Genomic DNA, 22,873 nt, shown 5'->3' on the forward strand with positions numbered 1-22,873 from the left:
TGTCAGAAACTAAATCTTTAGTAAGACCAGATACAGCACATTTTTAAAAAATAGTTTAAACCATGTGACCTTTTAGACAGATCCATTGTTCTTATATAAACAGCATATGGTGGTAAGCAGTGTAGTGATAATTTTGAAAAACATGGTAAGTGAAATAACATATAAATTCGCATTTTACAATACGAAAATTATATTTCTTACAGCTAATTAGAAGACTAATAAGATTCTCATAAAAGGCACCAACATCTCACAATAAGCTAATTTCAAACATACTCACTAGTACAAACTAAAACATTGCCATAAGGGAAACTGGCAGTGTCTAGCAAAATTACATAGGCAATTAACCTTTGACCTAGGAATCTCACTTCTCGGTATCTGTCTCAAAGATACACTCATAAAAATACAAAAAGAACATACATTCATTGCAGCACTGTTTGTAACTACAAAGGAATAGAAACCACACAAATGTTGACCAATGGGGGCCAGACACTATACACTTTTAAAAGAATTGAGGAATACCAATTAATATACTAATACTGCTACAGAGCAGTTTCTCAATCTTTTTTTTTCACTGTTGCATGTCCAAAATTCCTTTTAGACATTTTTAATCCTAATCACCTCACACATATGCTTAATATCACAGATATAGTGTATATCTGTTTATGTACCTTGGCCCTTTGGAGGGCCACAAGCCACTATAACATCCAATTTTTTTTCACCCTTCAAGAACCAATTCTTGCCCCCTTAGGGTGACAGCCCCCATTGAGAAGGCAGACTGTAGAGTAATCTCCAGGGTATACTGTAAAGGTGAAAACAGCAAGGTAAAGAAAAGTAATATAGTATACTAATAATGCTTATCTAAGATGAGGGACAGAGAGATGGCTGGGATGGATGATGGATAAACATATATTAAAATTTTTTTAAATGGTGACTTATAGAGTAGGTAGGAAGGAAGGAACCAGAGAGAAGTTAAATTTCTTCAAATATCCTTTGTTCCAGAGATTTGACTTTGGAACCACATAACTACTTAACACAGTTCTAGCACAACATTATATTTTAAAACTTGAACCCTTAAATATCAAAAGCAAATGAAGCAAATGAACTTAACTGTACATCAAGTTAGCAGCAAACGTATACAAAGAGGAATTATTTCAAGTAACTTTAAAACATAGAAATTTATCCATTTATCCCACAAGGACATAGCTTAAGGAAAACAAGAGAAAGAAATCCTCCATGTTTGTAGCACTAATACTGTTAGTTCTGAGAGCATTCTATGTATACTGTGGGATAAAGCAAATGAGTAATTATGTTAGTGTCATTAGAAGCCACAGTTTTCAGGCTGTATACATATATATATAAGATTAAAGAAGTAAAAACTTTATGGTCCTGAATTTAAATTGGAAATATCAATACGAACTCATATTTTTTTCTTTAAAACGAAAAACCTATTTTCTAGCTCTGTCCACTACAAAGGCCTGCAGATAATGAACAATCCATTAGCAAGGAACACCTCTAGTACCCAGACTCTAATTTCTAAATACCATTTCCTACTAAAAGAAACTAGTGCTCCTTAGAAAAATGGTGGATTACAAGTCTGGGACAGAAAATGTATAATATGAACATCTAATCATAACACAAAATAAGAAAACTATCAAGCAAAAGCTCCTGGAATGATGTAAAATGCCACAAAAATGAACTTGAGGAGGTTCCTAAAAAAGACATAACAATCTGAACACTGACAAAAATAAAAACAGCAAAAAACTTAAATACTTCACATGTATGTAAATTCACATGTTTATAAAACTATATTTTTAAAAAATCATCAGTTACACCTTTGGAAGATGCTAGATTTTTCAATTCATTATTTTTTAAAACTGCTAAATTAAAAAAAGGAATCTAGACTTTATCCTGCCTCTCCTTATAAGAACTGTCCTTAAGTGTTACCAAGTTGTTATGGACAAATATCACTTTACAGAAATATTCCAATTCATAAATGAATATCATAATATCATAAAAAGACAACCAGATATAGGCCTCTTTTTTCTTTTTTTTTGGATTTGGAATCCAATCTTTTAAATACAAATGCCTTAGTGAAATGTTACAATATCATCTCTTTTGCTGAGATAAAATAAGGATTTGTATTTTTTTTATTAGTTTCAGAGGTAGAATTTAGTGATTCATCAGTTGCATAAAATACCCTCTGCTCATTACATCAAGTGCCTTCCTTAATGCCCATTACCCAATTAACACTGCCCCCCACTCACCTCCCCTAGATATATGCCTCTTGGCTGAAATACACACCACTACCTATTAGGTGCTCCTGCCAAAGAGTAAACCTTTAATCAAGCCTTTAAAGTCTAACTACCAGTTTACAGAAAATATAGGCAAAAGAAAAACATGCTAAACATGGGGATGCAGTTGGCAAAATCCAGACTGTGAAAAGCTTTATAAGATAAATAACTCAGTTTCTTCAATAAATATCTTGAAAGGGAGAAAATGAGAAGAACGGGGAAGTATACATCAAAAGATGTTGATATATATTAACCAAAAAAAAAAAAAAAGAGAGAGAGAGAGAACTGTATCAACCAATCACAATGTATAGATATTATTTGGATCCTGATTTCAATAAACACATAAAAAAGAAATTTCAGACAAGAAAATTTGAACAATAACTAGCTTTTTGAAAATATGAATGTTGTTTTAAAATATCTTTATCTTTCAAATATACATAATGAAATATTTGCCAATGAAGTGAAATGATATTTTGGATTTGTTTAAAAATAAACTAGGAGTAGGGGGTATAGAAAAGACAAAGTTGGCTGTGAGTTGATAACTCACAGGTAATACACAGTTTACCCAGCTTCATACAACTCTCTTCACATAATTTCCTGTTTCTGTGTATGTTTGAATTTTCAATAAGTTTTTTAAAAAGCAGCAACAGAGTAGGATATAAATCTACACATAACTTTAATGTTGCTTGGTTCTCAACTGATTATTATGAAGATCATAGACTCCTTTTCAACAGAGACTAAAGGTCAACACTCAGGTATATATCACTTTCAGGTATGAATAGTCTTCAACAAATCCCAACAAAGAATTATGGTGGGAAATCTAGATGACAGTATCTACTGATGTTTGGGCATCGGGATAATATAACTGTCATTTTGGCATAACTTAAATGTGAGGTTCTATATGACCTCAGATATTATATTAAATAACCTAGTAGCTTCATTCTATGCATTCTTAAAATAATTTTAAAGTCCAATAAATACAATAAAAAAGAACAGATACAAATCTCAATACTAACACCAAACAGTATTTATTATGTAATCACAGGTATATGATAATATAAAAAGATTTGTCTAAACAAATCCTTAAACAAAATTTCCAGAATTACAATGTTCTATAAGATTCACCTATTTATCTTTACTCTATTTTTCAATATTCTTAATGACTTTGATAATAGATGCAATAATGGCCTGCACATTAACCATATCAAAAATATTTAATAAAGGTGCTAATGGTTTAAAATTATGCATATTAATAATCACATACTGTAATTTAGAGTAATAAAAGGAATCTACTGAAACAATAAGTAACTAAAATATCACATTCTGAAAAAGTATTTAGGTTCATATGTCTAGCTAAATAAAGTGGAACAATTCTAATACTTTTTACTTTGATATGTCTCAATGTGTACATTAATTCAGACCTTCTAGTTGTATGTTCACTACAATGACCTTTGTGCTGCTTTTATCAGAGAAACTTATGTATCAGTCAACTGTACCGTAATACTAGTTTCATCAAATAGCAGCACATCTGCTTTTTGACTTCACCCCAGAGCATACAATGTGGATGTTTTCTTAATATACTGTTCTGAAGATCAAAATTATGGAAGATTATATCAGGATCAAAGAATATGTTACTTTTTTATAACTTCCAATAATAAAAATCCCTTAAATGGAATCCCAAGGTGACCTCTGATGAGTGAAACTGTAATAAGCTGAACTGATAATTAACTCTGTTTTCCATCTTTTCTGCCCCCACCCCAGAAAAAAAGAAAAAAAAAGTCTTATGACTAGAAAACAAACTAGCTTTATTAATTGTTATCAATTACTATGGTAGGTCCTAGCTCAGTGAACCTATAACTCAACTGCCAACTTATAACACAACTGCCCACAATTTAACATCCACTGCACTATAAAATCACCACAGATGTTCAGAGTGATTTTTCTGAGGTCCTATAAATCCTCAATCAAATATATTAAAAAGAATACACAGCTCTCGGGTCAGATGGAACCTGGGTTGAATCTCAACCCTACTATTTTATAACTTGCTGTATGACTTGGAACAAGTTACCTAAGACTTTCTACGCTTCAGTTTCCTCATCTATTAAAATGAGGATAAGATTACTGATAGAGGTTTTCTGGGGGGTTGGAAGGGGCCAAATAACATGTGCAACATACCTGGCACAGGACCTGGTATACAGCACTATTCAAAAATTCAAAATCTTAGGTTTTATAGTGGTGGTGGTTGTAGAATAATGGCAGTAGTGAGAAAAAAAAGTTAACAACAATGATGAAAACTGAAAGAGTTTCTACACAAACCTTTACAATAAGAAAGAGCAAATAACACCAAATCCCTGAATTTCAAAGTAACTGAAGATTTTCTATTCCAAAATCTGCAAGATATCAAGGTTCAGATATTTGTTAGGTCCACAATCAGACTTCTGTATTATACCTGCATTTGAATGTCCTTCAGCATCACAGTTAAGATAACGTGTATTGTAGGTCTCTTGTCTACTTATAAGCATTAGTGATATAAATTGTGTTTGTAGTTTATTAAAATGCTTATGCCCAACGCAGGGCTCGATCCCAGGACCCTGGAATCATAACCTGAGCTGAAGGCAGACGGTTAACCGACTGAGCCAGCAAGGTGCCCCCAATCTTTGACTTATTTCTCAGCGTTCTCCTATTCAGAGGATAAAAGCACTCTATAGAATCAGCTCCCAATATTTATCAACATTCATGATATTATATAGGGAAAGATACAACTTCTGTCATTACAGAAGTCAATTTCTCTAAAGTAGTGACAAAATTAGTATTTATTTAAAAAATATATTCCAGGGTGCCTGGGTGGCTCAGTTAAGCATCAGATTCTTGGTTTCAGCTCAGGTCATGATCTCAGGGTCCTGAGACTAAGCCCCACGTAGGGCTCTGCACTCAGTGCAGAGTCTGTTCGTCCCTCTCCCTCCCCTTCTGCCCCCATCCCAGCTCTAATAAATAAATAAAACTTAAAAAAAAACAAAACAGGGGTACCTGGGTGGTTAAGTTGGTTAAGTGTCTGCCTTTGGCTCAGGTCATGATCCCAGGGTTCTGGGATAGACCCCTCCATCAGGCTCCCTGCTCAGCAGGGAGTCTGCTTCTGTCCCTCTGCCCCTCTCCCCCCACCCCCACTTGTGTTCTCGCTCAAATAAATAAAATCTTTTATAAAAATTAAAAATAAAAATATAAAAATATATTCCATTCAGACATTCAAAAAACAGAAATATTTAAAATTTCAGAGGTAAAAGGGAAACTAAAAATCATTTTGTCCATGCTCGGAAACCAAAGCAGCCTTCAAAGAACTATTATCCACCCAAAAATGATTGTAAAATTTTAGGTACAGGTATATTTTTATGGAAAGAAGATCTAATCAACAGCTTTCAATAGATTCTCAAAGAGGCTTGTGTCTCAGACTTTTTCTGTAGACATCCAAGTCTAGATTAGGTTCCTCCCCTAAGGTCAGAGCTCCGTAACTATCTGTACATTCATCATCATACAGTACTGCACTATATGATGACAACCCAGTCATTTCTGTCTCCTTCATTCTGCCAAATAAATTGTAAAAACAAAGCAGAGAACATCTGCTTTTGTTCATGGCAATATTCCCAGTAATCTGCTTGGTGTCTGACATGTAAAGGTGATCAATAACCATTTCCTGAATGAATGAATGAATCACTTACGTCATTAAATTTGGGCCACCTTTTAAAAAATGCATTCTAAATAAATATTCCAATTACCTATCCTCAGTCAATAAGAATTTATAATTGTTAAATTTATTCTGAAGCAAAATTTTCAAGAATATATTAAATATCTATTAAGTTACAGAATATATCTTCCACACAACTTCTTTATAGTCACTTAGTGGTGTAAGGTTTGGATGGGTTTTCCAGCAGAGGGACGTCTACAAGGACATTGCAAGCCTGATTAACTGCATGAAATTTTGATGGCCTGTACCTGGTTTATCTATAATATTAAACATTTTGACATGATCTCACATAAAATAACTAAAATCCTAATGTTAAAAATATTTTCAAAATAAGAACATAGGAGATAGGAGGAGGTCCAAGATGGTGGAGGAGTAGGAGACCTAAATTTCGTCTGGTCCCAGGAATTCAGCTAGATAGTTATCAAAAAATTCTGAACACCTACGAACTCAACAGGAGATCCAAGAAAAGAATAGCAACAACTCTATGAACAGAAAAACGACAACTTTCTGGAAGGCAGGACTACGGAGAAGTGAATCTGAAGCAATATATGGGAAGACAGACCACAGGGGGTCAGGAGCCTCCATCAGCCGGCTATGGACAAGTGACAGAGCAGTGGAGCACAAAATCAGAACTTTTAGAAGTCTGCTCCTGTGAGGGACGTCACTCCAGTGGCTAAGCGGGGAGTGGAACCCTCGCTGGGACAGTGTGGTCTCAGGACTCTCAGGGTCACAGAAATACTGAGGGTGCCTGCGTGTGGCAGAGCTCCCAGGTTTCGGAGTGGGGAAGCCAGCCACAGAGAATGAGCCCAGGAGTGGGCTCTCAGCTCGGGGTTGCCATAAACCGTGATCCATGGCACAGTTGGGCCCCTGCTCAAAGAGCAGGGAGACTCCCCATCCTCCCCCGGGAGGAACAGCATGGGAGGGCGTCGCAGGAATCTGCTGGGTTTGGAGACTCCAAACGGGGTCCTGTGCCAGAGATAGAAACACTCAGTCACAGGCCAGGTGGGCAAGGAGTGTGGCCAGAGACCAGGGAGACAGGACTGACTGACTGCTTTTCTCTGAGGGTGCACTGAGGAGTGGGGTCCCGAACTCTCAGCTCCTTCGGGGTAGGAGATTGGGAGGCCACCATTTTCATTCTTGTCCTCTTAAGCGGTGCAGAAAGGCTTCAAGGAACAAAAGCTACCAAGAACAAACCCGAGCAGATTACTGAGCCTGGCCCTGGGCAAGGGTGGTGCACTTCCGCCCGGGGCAAAGACATTTGAGAATCAATGAAACAGGCCCCTCCCCAAGAAGATAAGGAAGAACATCCAGCCAAGACAGGTTTACTGATAACGAGAACTGCAACTCCAGCTCTAAGGGAAAACAGCACATAGAATTCATGGCTTTTTTCCTACGATTCTTAAGTCTTTCAAAGTTAACTTTTAAATTTTCTTTATTTTTTTCTTTTTCTTTTTTTTTTTTTGAATTTTTCTTCTTTCCTTTTTCAACCAACTTTTTTAATTTTCATTTTTATAGTCATATTCTATCCCTTCATTGTATTTAACCTTATTTTTTGTATATATATAAGTTTTTGTTCCTTTAAAATTTTGGGATGCAGAGTCTTTTAACAGACCAAGATACACCCTAAATCTAGTGTATGGCTTTGTTCTATTCACCTGCCTGATCACAGTCTTTTTTTTTTTTTTTTTTTAATTTTTCTTCTTTCTTTTTTCAACTAACTAATCAATTCCTTTTTTAAAATTTTTTAATTTTCATTTTTACAACCATATTCCATCCCTTCATTGTATTTACCCTTGTTTTTGTATACATATTTTCTTTCTTTAAAATTTTGGGATGCAGTTTCTTCTAACAGGCCAAAATACACCCAAAATCTAGTGTGTTGCTCTGTTCTATTCACCAGCCTGATCATATTCTTTTTTTTTTTTTCTTTTCCCCCAGTTTCAGGTCTCTTCTGATTTGTTTCATATATATGTTTCTGGGGTCATTGTTACCCTTTTAGCATTTTGTTCTCTCGCTCATCTACTCTCCTCTGGACAAAATGACAAAATGGAAAAATTCAACTCAAAAAAAGAACAAGAGGCAGTACCGACTGCAAGGGACCTAATAACGGACACTAGTAAGATGTCAGAACTAGAGTTCAGAATAACGATTATAAAGATACTAGCTGGGATTGAAAAAATCATAGAAGATACTAGAGAATCCCTTTCTGGAGAAATAAAAACTAACCAAGTCGAAATCAAAAAGGCTATTAATGAGGTACAATCAAAAGCGGAGGCTCTAACTGCTAGGATAAATGAGGCAGAAGAGAGAATTAGTGATACAGAAGTCCAAATGATGGAAAATAAAGAAGCTGAGAAAGAGATGAACAACTACTGGATCATGAAGGGAGAATTCGAGAGACAAGTGATACCATAAAGCAAAACAATATTAGAATAACTGGGATCCAGAAGAAGAAGAAAGAGAGAGAAGGGGCAGAAGGTATACTGGAGCAAATTATAGCAGAGAATTTCCCTAACCTAGGGAGGCAAACAGGCATCAAAATCCAGGAGGCACAGAGAACCCTCCTCAAAATCAATAAAAATAGGTCAAAACCTCAACATCTAATAGTAAAACTTACAAATTTCAGAGACAAAGAGAAAATCCTGAAAGCAGCTCAGGACAAGAGGTCTGTAACCTACAACGGTAGAAATGTTAGATTGGCAGCAGACCTATCCACAGAGACCTGGCAGGCCAGAAAGGACTGGCATGATATATTCAGGGTGCTAAACAAGAAAAATATGCAGCCAAGAATACTATATCGGCTAGGCTGTCACTGAAAATAGAAGGAGAGATAAAAAGCTTCCAGGACAAAAGAATTTGCGATCACCAAACCAGCCCTAAAAGAAATATTGAAAGGGGTCCTCTAAGCAAAGAGAGAGCCTAAAAGTAACATAGACCAGAAAGGAACAGAGATGATATACAGTAACAGTCACCTTACAGGCAATACAGCGGCATTAAATTCATATCTTTCAATAGTTACCCTGAATGTAAATGGGCTAAATGCCCCAATCAAAAGACACAGGGTATCAGAATCAATTAAAAAAGCAAGACATATTGATGTGCTGTCTGCAAGAGACTCATTTTAGACCCACAGACACCTCCAGACTGAAAGTGAGGGGGTGGAAAACCATTTACCATGCTAATGGACATCAAAAGAAAGCTGGGGTGGCAATCCCTATATCAGACAAATTAGACTTTAAACTAAAGACTATAATAAGAGATGAGGACGGACACTATATTATACTTAAAAGGTCTATCCAACAAGAAGATCTAACAATTAATTGTAAATATTTATGCCCCCTAACATGGGAGCAGCCAATTATATAAGCCAATTAATAACAAAATCAAAGAAACATATCAACAATAATACAATAATAGTAGGGGACTTTAACACCCCCACCCCCCGAAATGGACAGATTTAAGCAAAAGATCAAGAAGGAAACAAGGGCTTTAAATGACACACTGCACCAGACGAACTTCACAGATATATTCAGAACATTCCATCCCAAAGCAACAGAATACATTTTCTTCTCTAGTGCACACAGAACATTCTCCAGAATAAATGACATCCTGGGTCAAAAATCAGGTATCAGCCAGTACCAAAAGACTGGGATCATTCCTTGCATATTTTCAGACCACAGTGCTTTGAAACTCGAACTCAATCACAAGAGGAAAGTTGGAAAGAACTCAAATACATGGAGGCTAAAGAACATCCTACTAAAGAATGAATGGGTCAACCAGGAAATTAAAGAAGAATGAAAAAAAATTCATGGAAACAAATGAAAATGGAACACAACTGTTCAAAATCGTTGGAATAGAGCAAAGGGGGTCCTAAGAGGAAAGTATATAGCAATACAAGCCTTTCTCAAGAAACAAGTAGGGTCTCAAATACACAATCTAACCCTACACCTAAAGGATCTGGAGAAAGAACAGCAAATAAAGCCTAAACCCAGCAGGAGAAGAGAAATAATAAAGATCAGAGCAGAAATCAATGAAATAGAAACCAAAAGAACAGCAGAACAGATCCACAAAACTAGGAGCCGGTTCTTTGAAAGAATTAGTAAGACTGATAAACCCCTAGCCAGACTTATCAAAAAGAAAAGAGAAAGGACCCAAATAAATAAAATCATAAATGAAAGAGGAGAGATCGCACTCAACACCAAAGAAATACAAATAATTATAAGAATATACTATGAGCAACTATATGCCAACAAATTAGACAATCTGGAAGAAATGGATGAATTCCTAGAGATGTATAAACTACCAAAACTGAACCAGCAGAAACAGAAAACCTGAACAGACCTATAACCAGCAAGGAAATTGAAGCAGTAATCAAAAATCTCCCAATAAACAGGAGTCCAGTGCCAGATGGCTTCCCAGAGGAATTCTATCATACATTTAAAGAAGAATTAATACCTATTCTTCTGAAACTGTTGAAAAAATAGAAATGGAAGGAAAACTTCCAAACTCATTTTATGAGGACAGCATTACCTTGATCCCAAAATCAGACAAAGACCCCAACAAAAAGGAGAATTACAGACCAATATCCCTGATGAACATGGATGCCAAAATTCTCACGAAAATACTAGCCAATAGGATCCAACAGTACATTAAAAGGATTATGCACCATGACCAAGTGGGATTTATTCCTGGGCTGCAAGCATGGTTCAACATCTGCAAATCAATCAGTGTGATACACTACATTAATAAAAGAAAGAACAAGAACCATATGATACTTAGTCAATAGATGCAGAAAAAGCATTTGACAAAATACAGCATTCCTTCTTGATTAAAACTCTTCACAGTGTAGGGATAGAGGGTACATACCTCAATATCATAAAAGCCATCTATGAAAAACCCACAGCAAATATCATTCTCCATGGGGAAAAACTGAGAGCCTTTCCGTTAAGGTCAGGAACATGGCAGGGATGTCCACTATCATCACTGCTATTCAACACAGTACTAGAAGTCCTAGCCTCAGCAATCAGACAACAAAAAGAAATAAAAGGCATTCGAATTGGCAAAGAAAAAGGCAATCTCACTCTTTGCAGATGATGTCATACTTTATGTGGAAAACCCAAAAGACTCCATCCCAAAACCGCTAGAACTCATGCAGTAATTCAGCAAAGAGGCAGGATATAAAATCAATGTAGAGAAATCAGTTGCATTTCTATACACCAACAAGACAGAAGAAAGAGAAATAAAGGAGTCGATCCCATTTACAACTGCACCCCAAACCATAAGATACCTAGGAATAAAACTAACCAAAGAGGCAAAGAATCTGTACTCAGAAAACTATAGAATACTCAGGAAAGAAATTGAGGAAGACATAAAGAAATGGAAAAATGTTCCATGCTCATGGATTGGAAGAATAAATATTGTTAAAATGTCTATGATACCTGGAGCAATCTACACATTTAATGTAATCCCAATCAAAATACCATCAACTTTTTTCAGAAATGGAACCAATAATCCTAAAATTTGTATGGAACCAGAAAAGACCCCAAATAGCCAGAGGAATGTTGAAAAAGAAAAGCATCCAGACTTCGAGCTCTATTACAAAGCTATAATCATCAAGACAGTATGGTACTGGCACAAAAACAGACACACAGATCAATGGAACAGAACAGACAGCCCAGAAATGGACCCTCAAGTCTATGGTCAACTAATCTTTGACAAAGCATGAAAGAACGTCCAATGGAAAAAGGACAGTCTCTTCAACAAAATGGTGTTAGGAAATTGGACAGCCACATGTAGAAGAATGAAACTGGACCATTTCCTTACACCACACACACAAATAGACTCAAAATGGATGAAAGACCTAAATGTGAGATAGGAATCCATCAAAATCCTTGAGGAGAACACAGGCAGCAACCTCTTCGACCTCAGCTGCAGCAACTTCTTCCTCAACACATCGCCAAAGGCAAGGAAAACAATGGCAAAAATGAACTATTGGGACTTCATCAAGATAAAAAGCTTTTGCACAGCAAAGGAAACAGTCAACAAAACCAAAGACAACCAACAGAATAGAACAAGATATTTGCAAATGATGTATCAGATAAAGGGCTAGTATCCAAAATCTATAAAGAATTTATCAAACTCAACACTCAAAGAACAAATAATCCAATCAAGAAATGGGCAGAAGACATGAACAGACATTTCTTGTAAGAAGACGTACAAATGGCCAACAGACACATGAAAAAGTGCTCAACATCACTCGGCATCAGGGAAATACAAATCAAAACCACAATGAGATACCACCTCACACCAGTCAGAATGGCTAAGTCTGGAAACGACAGATGTTGGCAAGGATGCAGAGAAAGGGGAACCCTCCTATACTGTTGGTAGGAATGCAAGCTGGTGCAGCCACTCTGGAAAACAGTACGGAGGTTCCTCAAAATGTTGAAAATAGAGCTACCCTACAATCCAGCAACTGCACTACTGGGTATTTACTCCAAAGATACAAATGTAGTGATCTGAAGGGGCACATGCACCCCAGTGTTTATAGCAGCAATGTCCACAATATCCAAAATGGAAAGAGCCTAGATGTCCAAAAACAGATGAATGGATAAAGAAGATGTGGTGTGTGCGTGTATGCACGTGCGCGCGCGCTCGCGCACACACACACACACACACACACACACACACACACACAAATGGAATACTATGCAGCCATCAAAAAGATTGAAATCTTGCCATTTGTAACAACGTGGATGGAACTAGAGGGTATTATGTTAAGCGTAATAAGTCAATCAGAGAAAGACAATTATCATATGATCTCACTGATATGTGGAATTTGAGAAGCAAGGCAGAGGATCATGGGGGAAGAGAGGAAAAAATGAAACAGGATGAAACCAGAGAGGGAAACAAACCACAAGAGACTTTTAATCTCAGGAAACAAACTAAAGGTTGCTGGAGTGGAGGGGGGTGGGAGGGATGGAGTGGCTGGATGATGGACATGGGGGAGGGCATATGCTATGGTGAGCGCTGTGAATTGTGTAAGACTGATGAATCACAGACCTGTGCCCCTGAAACAAATAATACATTATACATTAATAAAAAATAAATTAAATTAAAATTTTAAAAAGACATATATGTATAAAACCTTATGACGAAAACTGAAAAGCTTTACTGAGAGACAGTGAATGTTATAACAACTTTATTTCAAATTTAAACTTATATAAGTGTAAATAAAGCAAAACAAAAAAGAAAGCAATGCGTGTATTCTAAGGGTCTTGGTAAGATTTAGAAATTCTTGCAACTACATCATCCAATGAATTATAAGCAAAAACATTTATGTTATATATTCTAGCTCTGACCTACCCAAAACAGTAGCCATTGGCCCCAGGAAATATGGCTAGTATGCATTGCCTGAATTGATATGTGTTCTAAGTATAAAACACACAACAGATTTTGAAGATTTACTATAAAACATGAAAAATATCTCATTCATAATTGTGTTGATTATATGTTGAAATGATATTTTGCATGTATTGGGTTATGTAAAATTTATTATTAAAATAGTAGTTACTACAAAAAAAAAATAAGAACGTAGAAAAAACTGGGTCTTTTCCATCACTATGTGGAATTTTTTGCCATGTGATAAACACTGCAGATTAGAAATTAATTTTACTAATTATCAAATAATTATGTTATATACAAATATATAATATTACTAAATAATTATTTAATAATTATTAAATTTAAAACCTATTCAAGAACTTTTAAAATGAACTTAATTTTAGATATACTGGTATTCCTTCCTGCACCTTGATCTACTAACCTGACACAAAACTATTTCAACATTTTCAAAATGTTATTTTCAAAGTTGTGACTGGCCTTTCATTAGCACCATCTATCAGAAAATTTAATTTTGTTTCTCCATTCAAATGTTTCTGTAAATATAGGTCCTTACAGTTTTTGTTTTGCTAAGACTAAAATATCACAATGATAACATTACTAAACAGATCTGGAAGAAAAAACATTCGTGTAACTTACATACATTCACACTTCCTCAGCTAACATTACACACTACAATTTATCCTTTAAAAACTTCTAACATTATTTCTAAAAGCTTACTTAAAGGACGTACCGGAAGCTGTGAATGCCCTGAAGTTCCTGCTGTAGAACCTCTTGTGTTGTTGCTATTAAGTCCAATGCTCCAACAAATTCAGAAGTGGATAACAACACCTGTACTGTAGGCTGAGTCTGGTGTACAGTGGCCATTAACTTGAGTTTATTGTACACTTTAACACAATTGTTTCTGGTAAGTGCCAGTCTTAAAATGTGTAGTGATCCTTCACACATTACTTTATCAATCTGTGCAATTTTATCTCGAAGCATCTTTACAGCCTGGGAAGTTTTCTTGAGGTAGTCCTGCAATTCGTGTTGAGAGGTCATTGCATGAAAAAATGCTTCGGAACGTAGAGAGATCTGGTGAGCAATGTTTACTTCCACAATATCCAGATAATGGCTCAGCTTAAGAAGGAAGAAAAAAAAGTCATGGAGTGTTGTAAGATTACCTTCTTTGACTATCCAAATGCTTTCTGAAAATGATACAAGATTTCTACATATATTTTAAATCCTATTGTATCAACTATTTGATTATGGGATTCTTGATATTGGGCATAATAAAATGGAAGGGAGATGAAAGGTAACAACCCAAAGATTAATACATCTAAGACAAAAGAGTAGAAGAAGCTGATTTACCTTCTTCCTCTGCTCCTGCAATTACTGTCCTCTAAACACCAACTACTTTCTAGAAAGTAAGAGTACCTCACAATCAACTGAGATTATAATCTAGTTTCAGAAGTTCTAAAATCTGAGAATGATCTCGTTAACCTCCAGACCATGACACATCACTCCTCTGACTAAAACTTTATTACAGTTACCATTTATTGACCTCTTCCTTCTATGCACCAGGCACTGGTATTTTATATACATAATTTTCTAGTTTTAACCATCTAAAAGTACAGGTATTAATATTCTTATTTTACAGATGAGGAAACTGAGGCTCAGAGACATTACATAATTTGAATAAAGTCATGAGGTTAGTAAGTGGCAAAACTAAAATTTGAACCTAAGTCTGTCTGACTCAAAAACTGAAGCTCTTTCTACTATACCACTCTGCCTCAAAAGAATCTGTGAAAGACAGATTCATGATCCAGTCACAAATTATAGAAAATACTAAAACTCACTGGGATTTTTTTTCAAGGCTGCTTATTTTACATTTCAAAAATTATGCTCTTATCAATTTGTAAAACTCAGTTTATTTCCAATATATTTTCCTCTGAAAAGGTTAACAAATGCCTTAAAAGAGTTCATATATATTTTATTTGTAACACAACCAAGATTAATTCCTAGAGAAACATATATTAAAAATGCTTTCTAATTTCAATATGGACTCCTAAAACTTGAGTTGCCTTTTCTTCCTTTCTAACTGCATATGCCTTTTTTGGCTACATTATCTTTCCATTTCTCTCCCACTTTTTAACTTTTAAATTCTTCAAGTAATAGCTCAAACTTCAGGCATTATCTCTCAACATCTCAGGAGAATGCACAGTGTAAAGAGTTAATGAACTTTCAACATTTAGGACTCATAAGATTAAAACAGATTATTTGGTCACCAAGACTATTTCCTTAAAATGACGCAGGATCACACATATCTTCAACAAGGCTCCTTCAGTAATCTATTATAATATACAATAGGTTACAAACAAGAAAAATTTCCATAGTTTAAATCTCTTGAGTTTATACCCTTTTGCTGTTGTTCTTTTCATCTTCAACACGGCTTGTTCACTTACTTACCTAAAAAGCAATATGAGGACAAAAGTACTTGGGTACATTGCAAGCTAAAGTGGACTCAAATTTTCAGAAAGCAAATGTAGAATGAGTAACTCCTTCAGGACTACTACTGAGAATGTGGTTTATATGCTGCTGCCAATCTGTTAACTATTTAACAGGTCCATGATAAAATAAGGAATTTGCTGGAAAGTAAATCAACGACATCACTAAGCCCACTGCATTGTTTTTCCATAGAAAGACTTTCTTAATAAAGGAAATAGTGCAATGATTTACATTCTAGTGCAAGCTCCTTATTTCATCATAGACCAGGACTTTGGGTAGCACTACAGTAGAACACAAATTAACTAATCCTCTTGTAGCATCCCCTCTCTTTAAACCTCACAAGATAAAAACAGCTGTTTATCAATAATAAAGTGAGTTTGAAAGTGTTCTCTTGGAATCATTTCTTCCATTTGTTTTCTAAGAAGAGAGTAGAACAAGAAGGAGCCAGAATGCACACATAACAAACCTGATTCTACAACTTACCAAAAAATAAAATTCCAATCCTTTAATTAAACATTTAGCATGAGAAAATGGTTTCATTTGAACTTCAAAGATTTCTCTATCAATATTCCATTGATCTATTCTTTTCAAAAGCATAATGTTTCCATAATTCATTTCCTATTAAAGTTCTATATAGGGAAAAATTTTTAGTCTTCCTAAAAGTATTTACGAAATATTAGTATTTAGTATGAGATTTTTATTGGCTTTTGTTGTTTTTTCTCTTTTAAGGTATTATTTTAACAGGGCATATATTGGAATGTGAAAAAGCATTACAGGAGTGAGTCTGTGCCCATAAACCCATAATTTTCATCAGATTTATGAATTTGTTCTTTCAAGGAAAACCTTTATAGGTAAAAATGTTGCCAAAGGAAAAATGACTTCACTTTTATTTTCAACTGGGAGATAAGGAATACTCATGATTCTTTCCTTACATTTCTACTCCTCTTCTCCCTAAACTAATTTTTTCTTCAGTTACTATAGACCTCATTTATTGACTAGTCTTCCTGAGACAAGTTTTCAGACTGCCAAGAGATGTCACTAGCCTGAAGCAAAATGCTTTCTTCTCAGTTTAAGGACCAGTTTTAGAAAAGCTCTAAACTGCTGAGAAAGAACAGGAATCAAAGGTCTTTACTTCCTATTCAAGTTTTAAAAGATTCTTAATATGTGAGTTAAGATATGTTTAAAACTACATTTTAAATGACTTTCAGGATGTTGACTTCTCACTTACAAAATATTGCAAAATTTTTTAAAAACTGCTGACTATAACATGCAAAAGATTAGGCTTTGCAAAGCGAAAAATACAGTATCATGTTTTAATACAATTTTTAATACAATACTGTATCTTTCAACTATCATATTTTTGCCTCAAAATAATCATCCTTATGATGTGGAAATAAGGAAAAATGGTACCTCAGCAAAAGTTGATTTTCCATGCCTTGAATTATAAAGAACACAAAATTAGCCAATATGTTGTTTGGGATAAATGGAGAGCAATTAATTGTGTTATCTAATACATCCTTTAAACTGAAATTCCATCAACTGCTATTTTAGATAAGAAGCACTCCAACAATTAACTTTTCCTTTTTCACCAGCACAACTTGTTTTCCATGGAATCAAATGCTTTTATCAGTTAAAATTTGAGGGTAGTAACAATAAAAATGAAATTAAAAGAAATAGCCCTTACTAAATAACCAAATCAGAACCCACACAAAAGGTACTACTTAACTAGAATAAAGTTTTCTATACAGACAAAGTAAAAAAGAAATTACCTTTTCTTGTAGCAACTTTGAGGAAGCTGCATCACGATTTCCTTTTCCACCAGCAGTATTAAAATGAGACCATGGTAAAACTGAATTAAAAGTTAAGGAATCGTCCAAGGCAAAATCTGGTTTCATAAAAATCTATTAAAAAATGTATTTTCCTCAATTAGATAAACATTTTTTTACATCCATTATCCCTTCAAACATCATAAGACCATTAAACAATGATTAACTTGGATCTGAAGCATAAACAGCAAAAGCAAGTGATAAATTGATTTACACAAAAATCTGTATAAAAAATGTAGTGTTTCATCAAGCTAAAAATACTCATGAAAGATTGAAATATGTTTTTTGTCTTTACCAATGGAGGTGATCATTCCATTACTATGGAATTACATTACATCCATTACATTACTATGTAATCAAATTCACAAACGCAGTCCCATCAGGCACATGCCAAAGGGAGATATCCTACTTATCCCAAAATTTTTATATTATTTCCCACTGATAGTTTTTTTTAAAATGCCGAATATCAAATTCTTTATATTTCTACTTCCTCTTGCTTAAAATGCTTTCAAAATTAGCTTTGTAGATTAGACATATACTAAATTTTAAAACCAAAACAAATTATATTTTCTAAATAACACTTGAATGCTCTCTTCTCTATGTCTATAGCATTTGGTCAGTGCAGCTCTTCATTATCTCTGGATTACAGTAAATGACTATTTACTCATGTCCTACTTACTCATATCCCCTATAACTGAATTAATAACTTCTCTGTTTAAATCTCTCAATGGATTCCCACGACCCAAGGACCAAACTCCTTAGAATGGCATCAAAGGCCCTTCATTTTTTTGAACTCCGTCACCAATTTGTATTTTGCCACTCCCACTATTTACAAGTTACATTCTAGCAATACTCAACTTCCATACCCTCTTGTGCTTTATCTTTGTATCTGCTTTTGGCCTAGAAGGCCTTCCCTGCCTATTTTCCTAGAGAATACAACCAAATCAAAAGGGCAAACATTATCTCTGTATGAACACTTACCCCATCTCTGAACTTAAGTACATGTGCCACATATATGATATGTATCTCATACTTCACAAAAATTATTGAATATATGTATCACCCCCTAGAGATCATACGTTCCTGTAAGACTGGATTTATAGCTAATTAATCTTTGTATCCCCATTACCTAGCATACAGCCTGAAATATAGTTTACCTTACTTGATTTCTATGTTATATTTTATTATATATACTGATCCATTTTACCTATATCCAAAAATTAGTATAAAGTGATAGGGAAAATCTAACTAGGGACATGAGTGTATTTTCTAGTCCCTGCTTTAGTGTAATTAAAACTACTGATTAATTCAATAAATATTTACTGATGATATAACCCATATGCTAGGCACTAAGGGGGAAACAAAGATAAATTACTACATAGGTCCTAATCCCAAGGATCTTTAGTCCAATGGATGTGATAAAACATACACATAAACATAAGAAGAGTGACAAATGCCTTAAAAAGGAAGGCACAGGTCTACATAAAATACTATGGAAGTTCAGCAAAGGGGCCAATTATCTTCAGCTGGGAAGAAATGTATTCATGTAGAATTGCCATTAAAGCAAAAGAACGTAAAGAAAGGATTAGATAGGGGGAGTTGAGGGAAAACTCTTCCAGGCTAAAGCATCAGTGCAAGTAAAGAACGGAGCCACCAAAATAGTTTGGCTGAAGTAAATAATGTGTAAAGATCAGTAAGCAAAAGTTGAGTATGACTATGATGGAAATGAATAATCAAGGGCCTTAAATGACATTTGAATTTTATTTTGTAGGAATCAAACAACTTCAAAAATGACTGCCTTTTTATTTCTGTCTGTTGTCTTTCTGTGTCTTCTCACCTTACAGAGCAGTTATCACAGACCTCTTTGAGAACCTAATTAATGCAAAGGACTCTTTCCCCAGGGGGGAAAAGAAAACATCTATTACACATCTCTATAAAACTTTCCATACAAAGGACATATCTCTTAATAATTAGAAAGGGAACATCAATAAAATTCTTTTTCAGAATGGAGAGACTTAAACATATTTGTAGATTTCAGTAATGAAGAAGAAACTGATGATGGCAAAAGAAAGAAGAAAAGTGATGCACAAAGTCCCAGAACAGGCAAAGTGGTTAAAGTGTAAGAAAGCCAAATGAAAGCTTCTTATAAGGCAAAATTAAAGATATTAAAGATTATTTAAAAAATTAAAGATATTAAAAAGCAGTATTCTCATTTATTAAGCTTTGTTACCTTAGGTACTTGCTCCAGATCTGTCCTGGATTTATCTATGAAAAAAAGGAAAAGAGAAAATATGATTTTTTTTAACCTCTTTTCATTCTATTCCATAAAATACACTTTGAGCAGATTCGGTACCATGTCACAATTACATAACCACTTAAATTTCCTCAACAAACATCAAGCACCTCCTGTATGCCTAGCAATATACAAAGCACTGAAAAAATTCTGTTTCAAATAATTTTAATCAGTTGTATGATAGCAAGAAAACTAAATACATTTCAAGTGTTTTTTAAATGGACACAGAAAGCCTGATGCTATCTTATTAAGTTTGGTGAAATTAAGTTTGGCATATGGTTTTTAAAAATGAATTAAATTCTGGGAAGCCTGAGTGGCTCAGTTGGTTAAGCGTCTGCCTTCGGCTCAGGTCATGATCCCAGGGTTCTGGGATCGAGACCCGCATCAGGCTCTAAGTGGGGAGCCTGCTTCTCCCTCTGCCTGCTGCTTCCCCTGCTTATGCTCTTTGTCAAATAAATAAATAAAATATTTTTTAAAAAAAGAATTGCATTCTAATATAGGAATAATGCTTTTTTTGTTCAAAATACTCACCATCCCACCCAGAATTTCTTATGATCAAAGATTTTCATATCATATTAAGATATTAATACCCTATTTTCTTCTTAGACATCTTAGTTTGTATCTACAAACCTGCAAATGAACCTACTTTACCTTCATCTCACCAACTAGATCTCAGAGATCTTTCCAAAACTAACCTTCCTGGGTTGGACTCCATGGCCTCCTGCCTTTTCTGTGAGGGTGCTTCATCAAATACCCTGCCTCTTTCCACATCTTCAACCTCTTCCCTTCTAATAGTTCTTTCTCTCTGCATATATACATGCTCAGTTCTCTCCCATTAAAAACAAACCAAAAAAAAAAAAAGATAAAGATAAAACCCAGGGCCTGGACTAGGCTGAGGCAAGGAAAGCCCTCCAGTACAAAATTTAAGGAAGCATTCACTCTCAGGTTATGCAAATGCATCTCTTGCCTCACCTAGTGCGGACTGTGCAAACACACTCTTACCTCCTGCTCTCTCTAGTCAATACCCTATATCTCAAATTCTCAAGTCATATCCACACTGGTAGTCTCCATTTCTTTCTCTTGTACTCACTCCTTAATATATAGTATTGTGTTTTCTGTAACCACCACTTCAAGTCTGAAAGCCCTCCATAAGAGATCCTAAATTGTGAAATCCACAGAAACTTCTCAGTGTGCAAACTGAGCATTACCACTACCAACAACTGACTGACCACCAAAACCTGTGCTTTGATCTCTAATGTATCTCTTAAATGCCTAAATTCCTCTCCATCTTTATTATAACTGCTATTGGGGCCACATGATTTCTCACTTGTATTACTGCAACAGCCTCCAACTGCCTCTTTGCCTCCAGTTTGTCTTATCAACATCCTTAAATTTGTTTTCTACAACTGTTTTCACAGTGAAATGTATAATCATAAATCTGATGTCTGGTTAAAAATATTCTGTGGCTCTGTACTGCTTTTAGAAAAGAAAAATTCCTTAGCATAGCGTACAAGGCTCTTCACGATCTGACTCCCCGACTACTTCTCACTTACTCCCAGTAGAGCCAAAACATATTGAACTCTTGCAGTTCTTTGAACATGCTCTGTTCTTTCTTGATTCTACTGCTTTGCATACACTATTCCTTCTTCCTGGAAGGCCTTTTCCCACATAAATGTTACTCAGCAGCTAGTTTAAAACACAGGCAATCATCAACTCTAGGAAGTTTTCTAAGGCTTAACAAGTTACGAGCGCTACACCATCTTACCACGCTGAATTTAACTGCTTGATATACAGTGCTGCAATTGTTGGTTTATTTATGTAACCCTATCAGGAGCCAAACAGCTTCTTGAGGACAAGTGCTCTTTATTGTTCAACTATTTTTAAGCAAAAAGCAAAATATTCAACTATTTTTAAGCAACAAGCAAAATACCAAGCACCAAGACAAGTATTTGTTGAAATGAAGGATAACACTACAATGAGACCCATCGTTTTCTCTTAAAAGCTTTTGGAAAAGATTATGATCATAGGCTATACAAATTTCACTAAAAATAAAAATTATAGGTAGAACAGCCACCAAGGTCCCCAAATTAAGATTTTGTTTGTCAATATTTATGCTATGCTACAAATATCATGCATTTAGCTACATATTGTCTACAAATAGCACATATTCATACCATGAGTATGTAAGAGAGTCCTGTCAAAGGTATCTTTAGGAGGACAAATATTCTTGCATCTCTCATGAATCTTCTCTCTCTATAAAAAGACAAATAGCAAAATCAATGCTATGTAGCAATACGAATACTCAGAGTATCGAAATGTTTCACAAAAGAATATACCAGTTAGTTCTACAATTTTTAATGTGAAATCACTACCCTCTTGATCTTAAACACAAGTAAGTATGCAACACAAGCTCTATGAACACCTATATGCTTATACTAATCCCATTTTATATAATTATAGTAAAAAGGAATGAAGTGGGAAGGCAAATAAAAAATTCTTATTTATATAACAAAAATCAACTGAAAATAATTTTTTAAAACAAGCAAGAAAACGTGACAACCTATATACCTAAGTTAGAAAGACAAGTTATTAGTTGACACTGAGTAAAGGAAGGAAGGAAGGAGAGACAGACAGAGAGAGAAAGAAAAGAAAAAAAACCCTACCCTGATTTCAGATTAGATGATCACTAGCAACAATTTTATCTTTTCAGAGATACCATAAAAAGGACACATGGGAAAGTGGAGTATGGAAAGGAAAAAACACTGAGCTAGTAGTGTTCAGACTTCTGACAGCAATTGTGGCAAAAACTATAGGACTGTCTTCCAACATGGTGTACCAT

At 35.0% G+C, this 22,873-nt stretch overlaps 1 protein-coding gene across 8 annotated transcripts in view; it reads right to left on the bottom strand.

Moving 5' to 3' along the window:
• Positions 1-22,873, bottom strand: part of VPS54 (VPS54 subunit of GARP complex) — a 138,110-nt gene that overhangs the window by 91,729 nt on the left and 23,508 nt on the right. For all 8 annotated transcript variants that reach the window (XR_007190767.2, XM_048222495.2, XM_048222496.2 and 5 more), the window contains 4 exons: positions 22,209-22,287; positions 19,972-20,006; positions 17,685-17,816; positions 14,162-14,547 (listed from right to left, as the gene is read on the bottom strand). Coding sequence is in view for 7 of the 8 variants with exons in the window: in XM_048222495.2 (XP_048078452.1) it covers positions 14,162-14,547; positions 17,685-17,816; positions 19,972-20,006; positions 22,209-22,287 (632 nt within the window). In the remaining variant the exon portion in view is untranslated. The remainder of the gene's footprint in view (positions 1-14,161; positions 14,548-17,684; positions 17,817-19,971; positions 20,007-22,208; positions 22,288-22,873) is intronic.

Source organism: Ursus arctos, unplaced genomic scaffold, assembly GCF_023065955.2.
Source record: "Ursus arctos isolate Adak ecotype North America unplaced genomic scaffold, UrsArc2.0 scaffold_8, whole genome shotgun sequence".
Lineage (NCBI taxonomy): Eukaryota > Metazoa > Chordata > Mammalia > Carnivora > Ursidae > Ursus > Ursus arctos.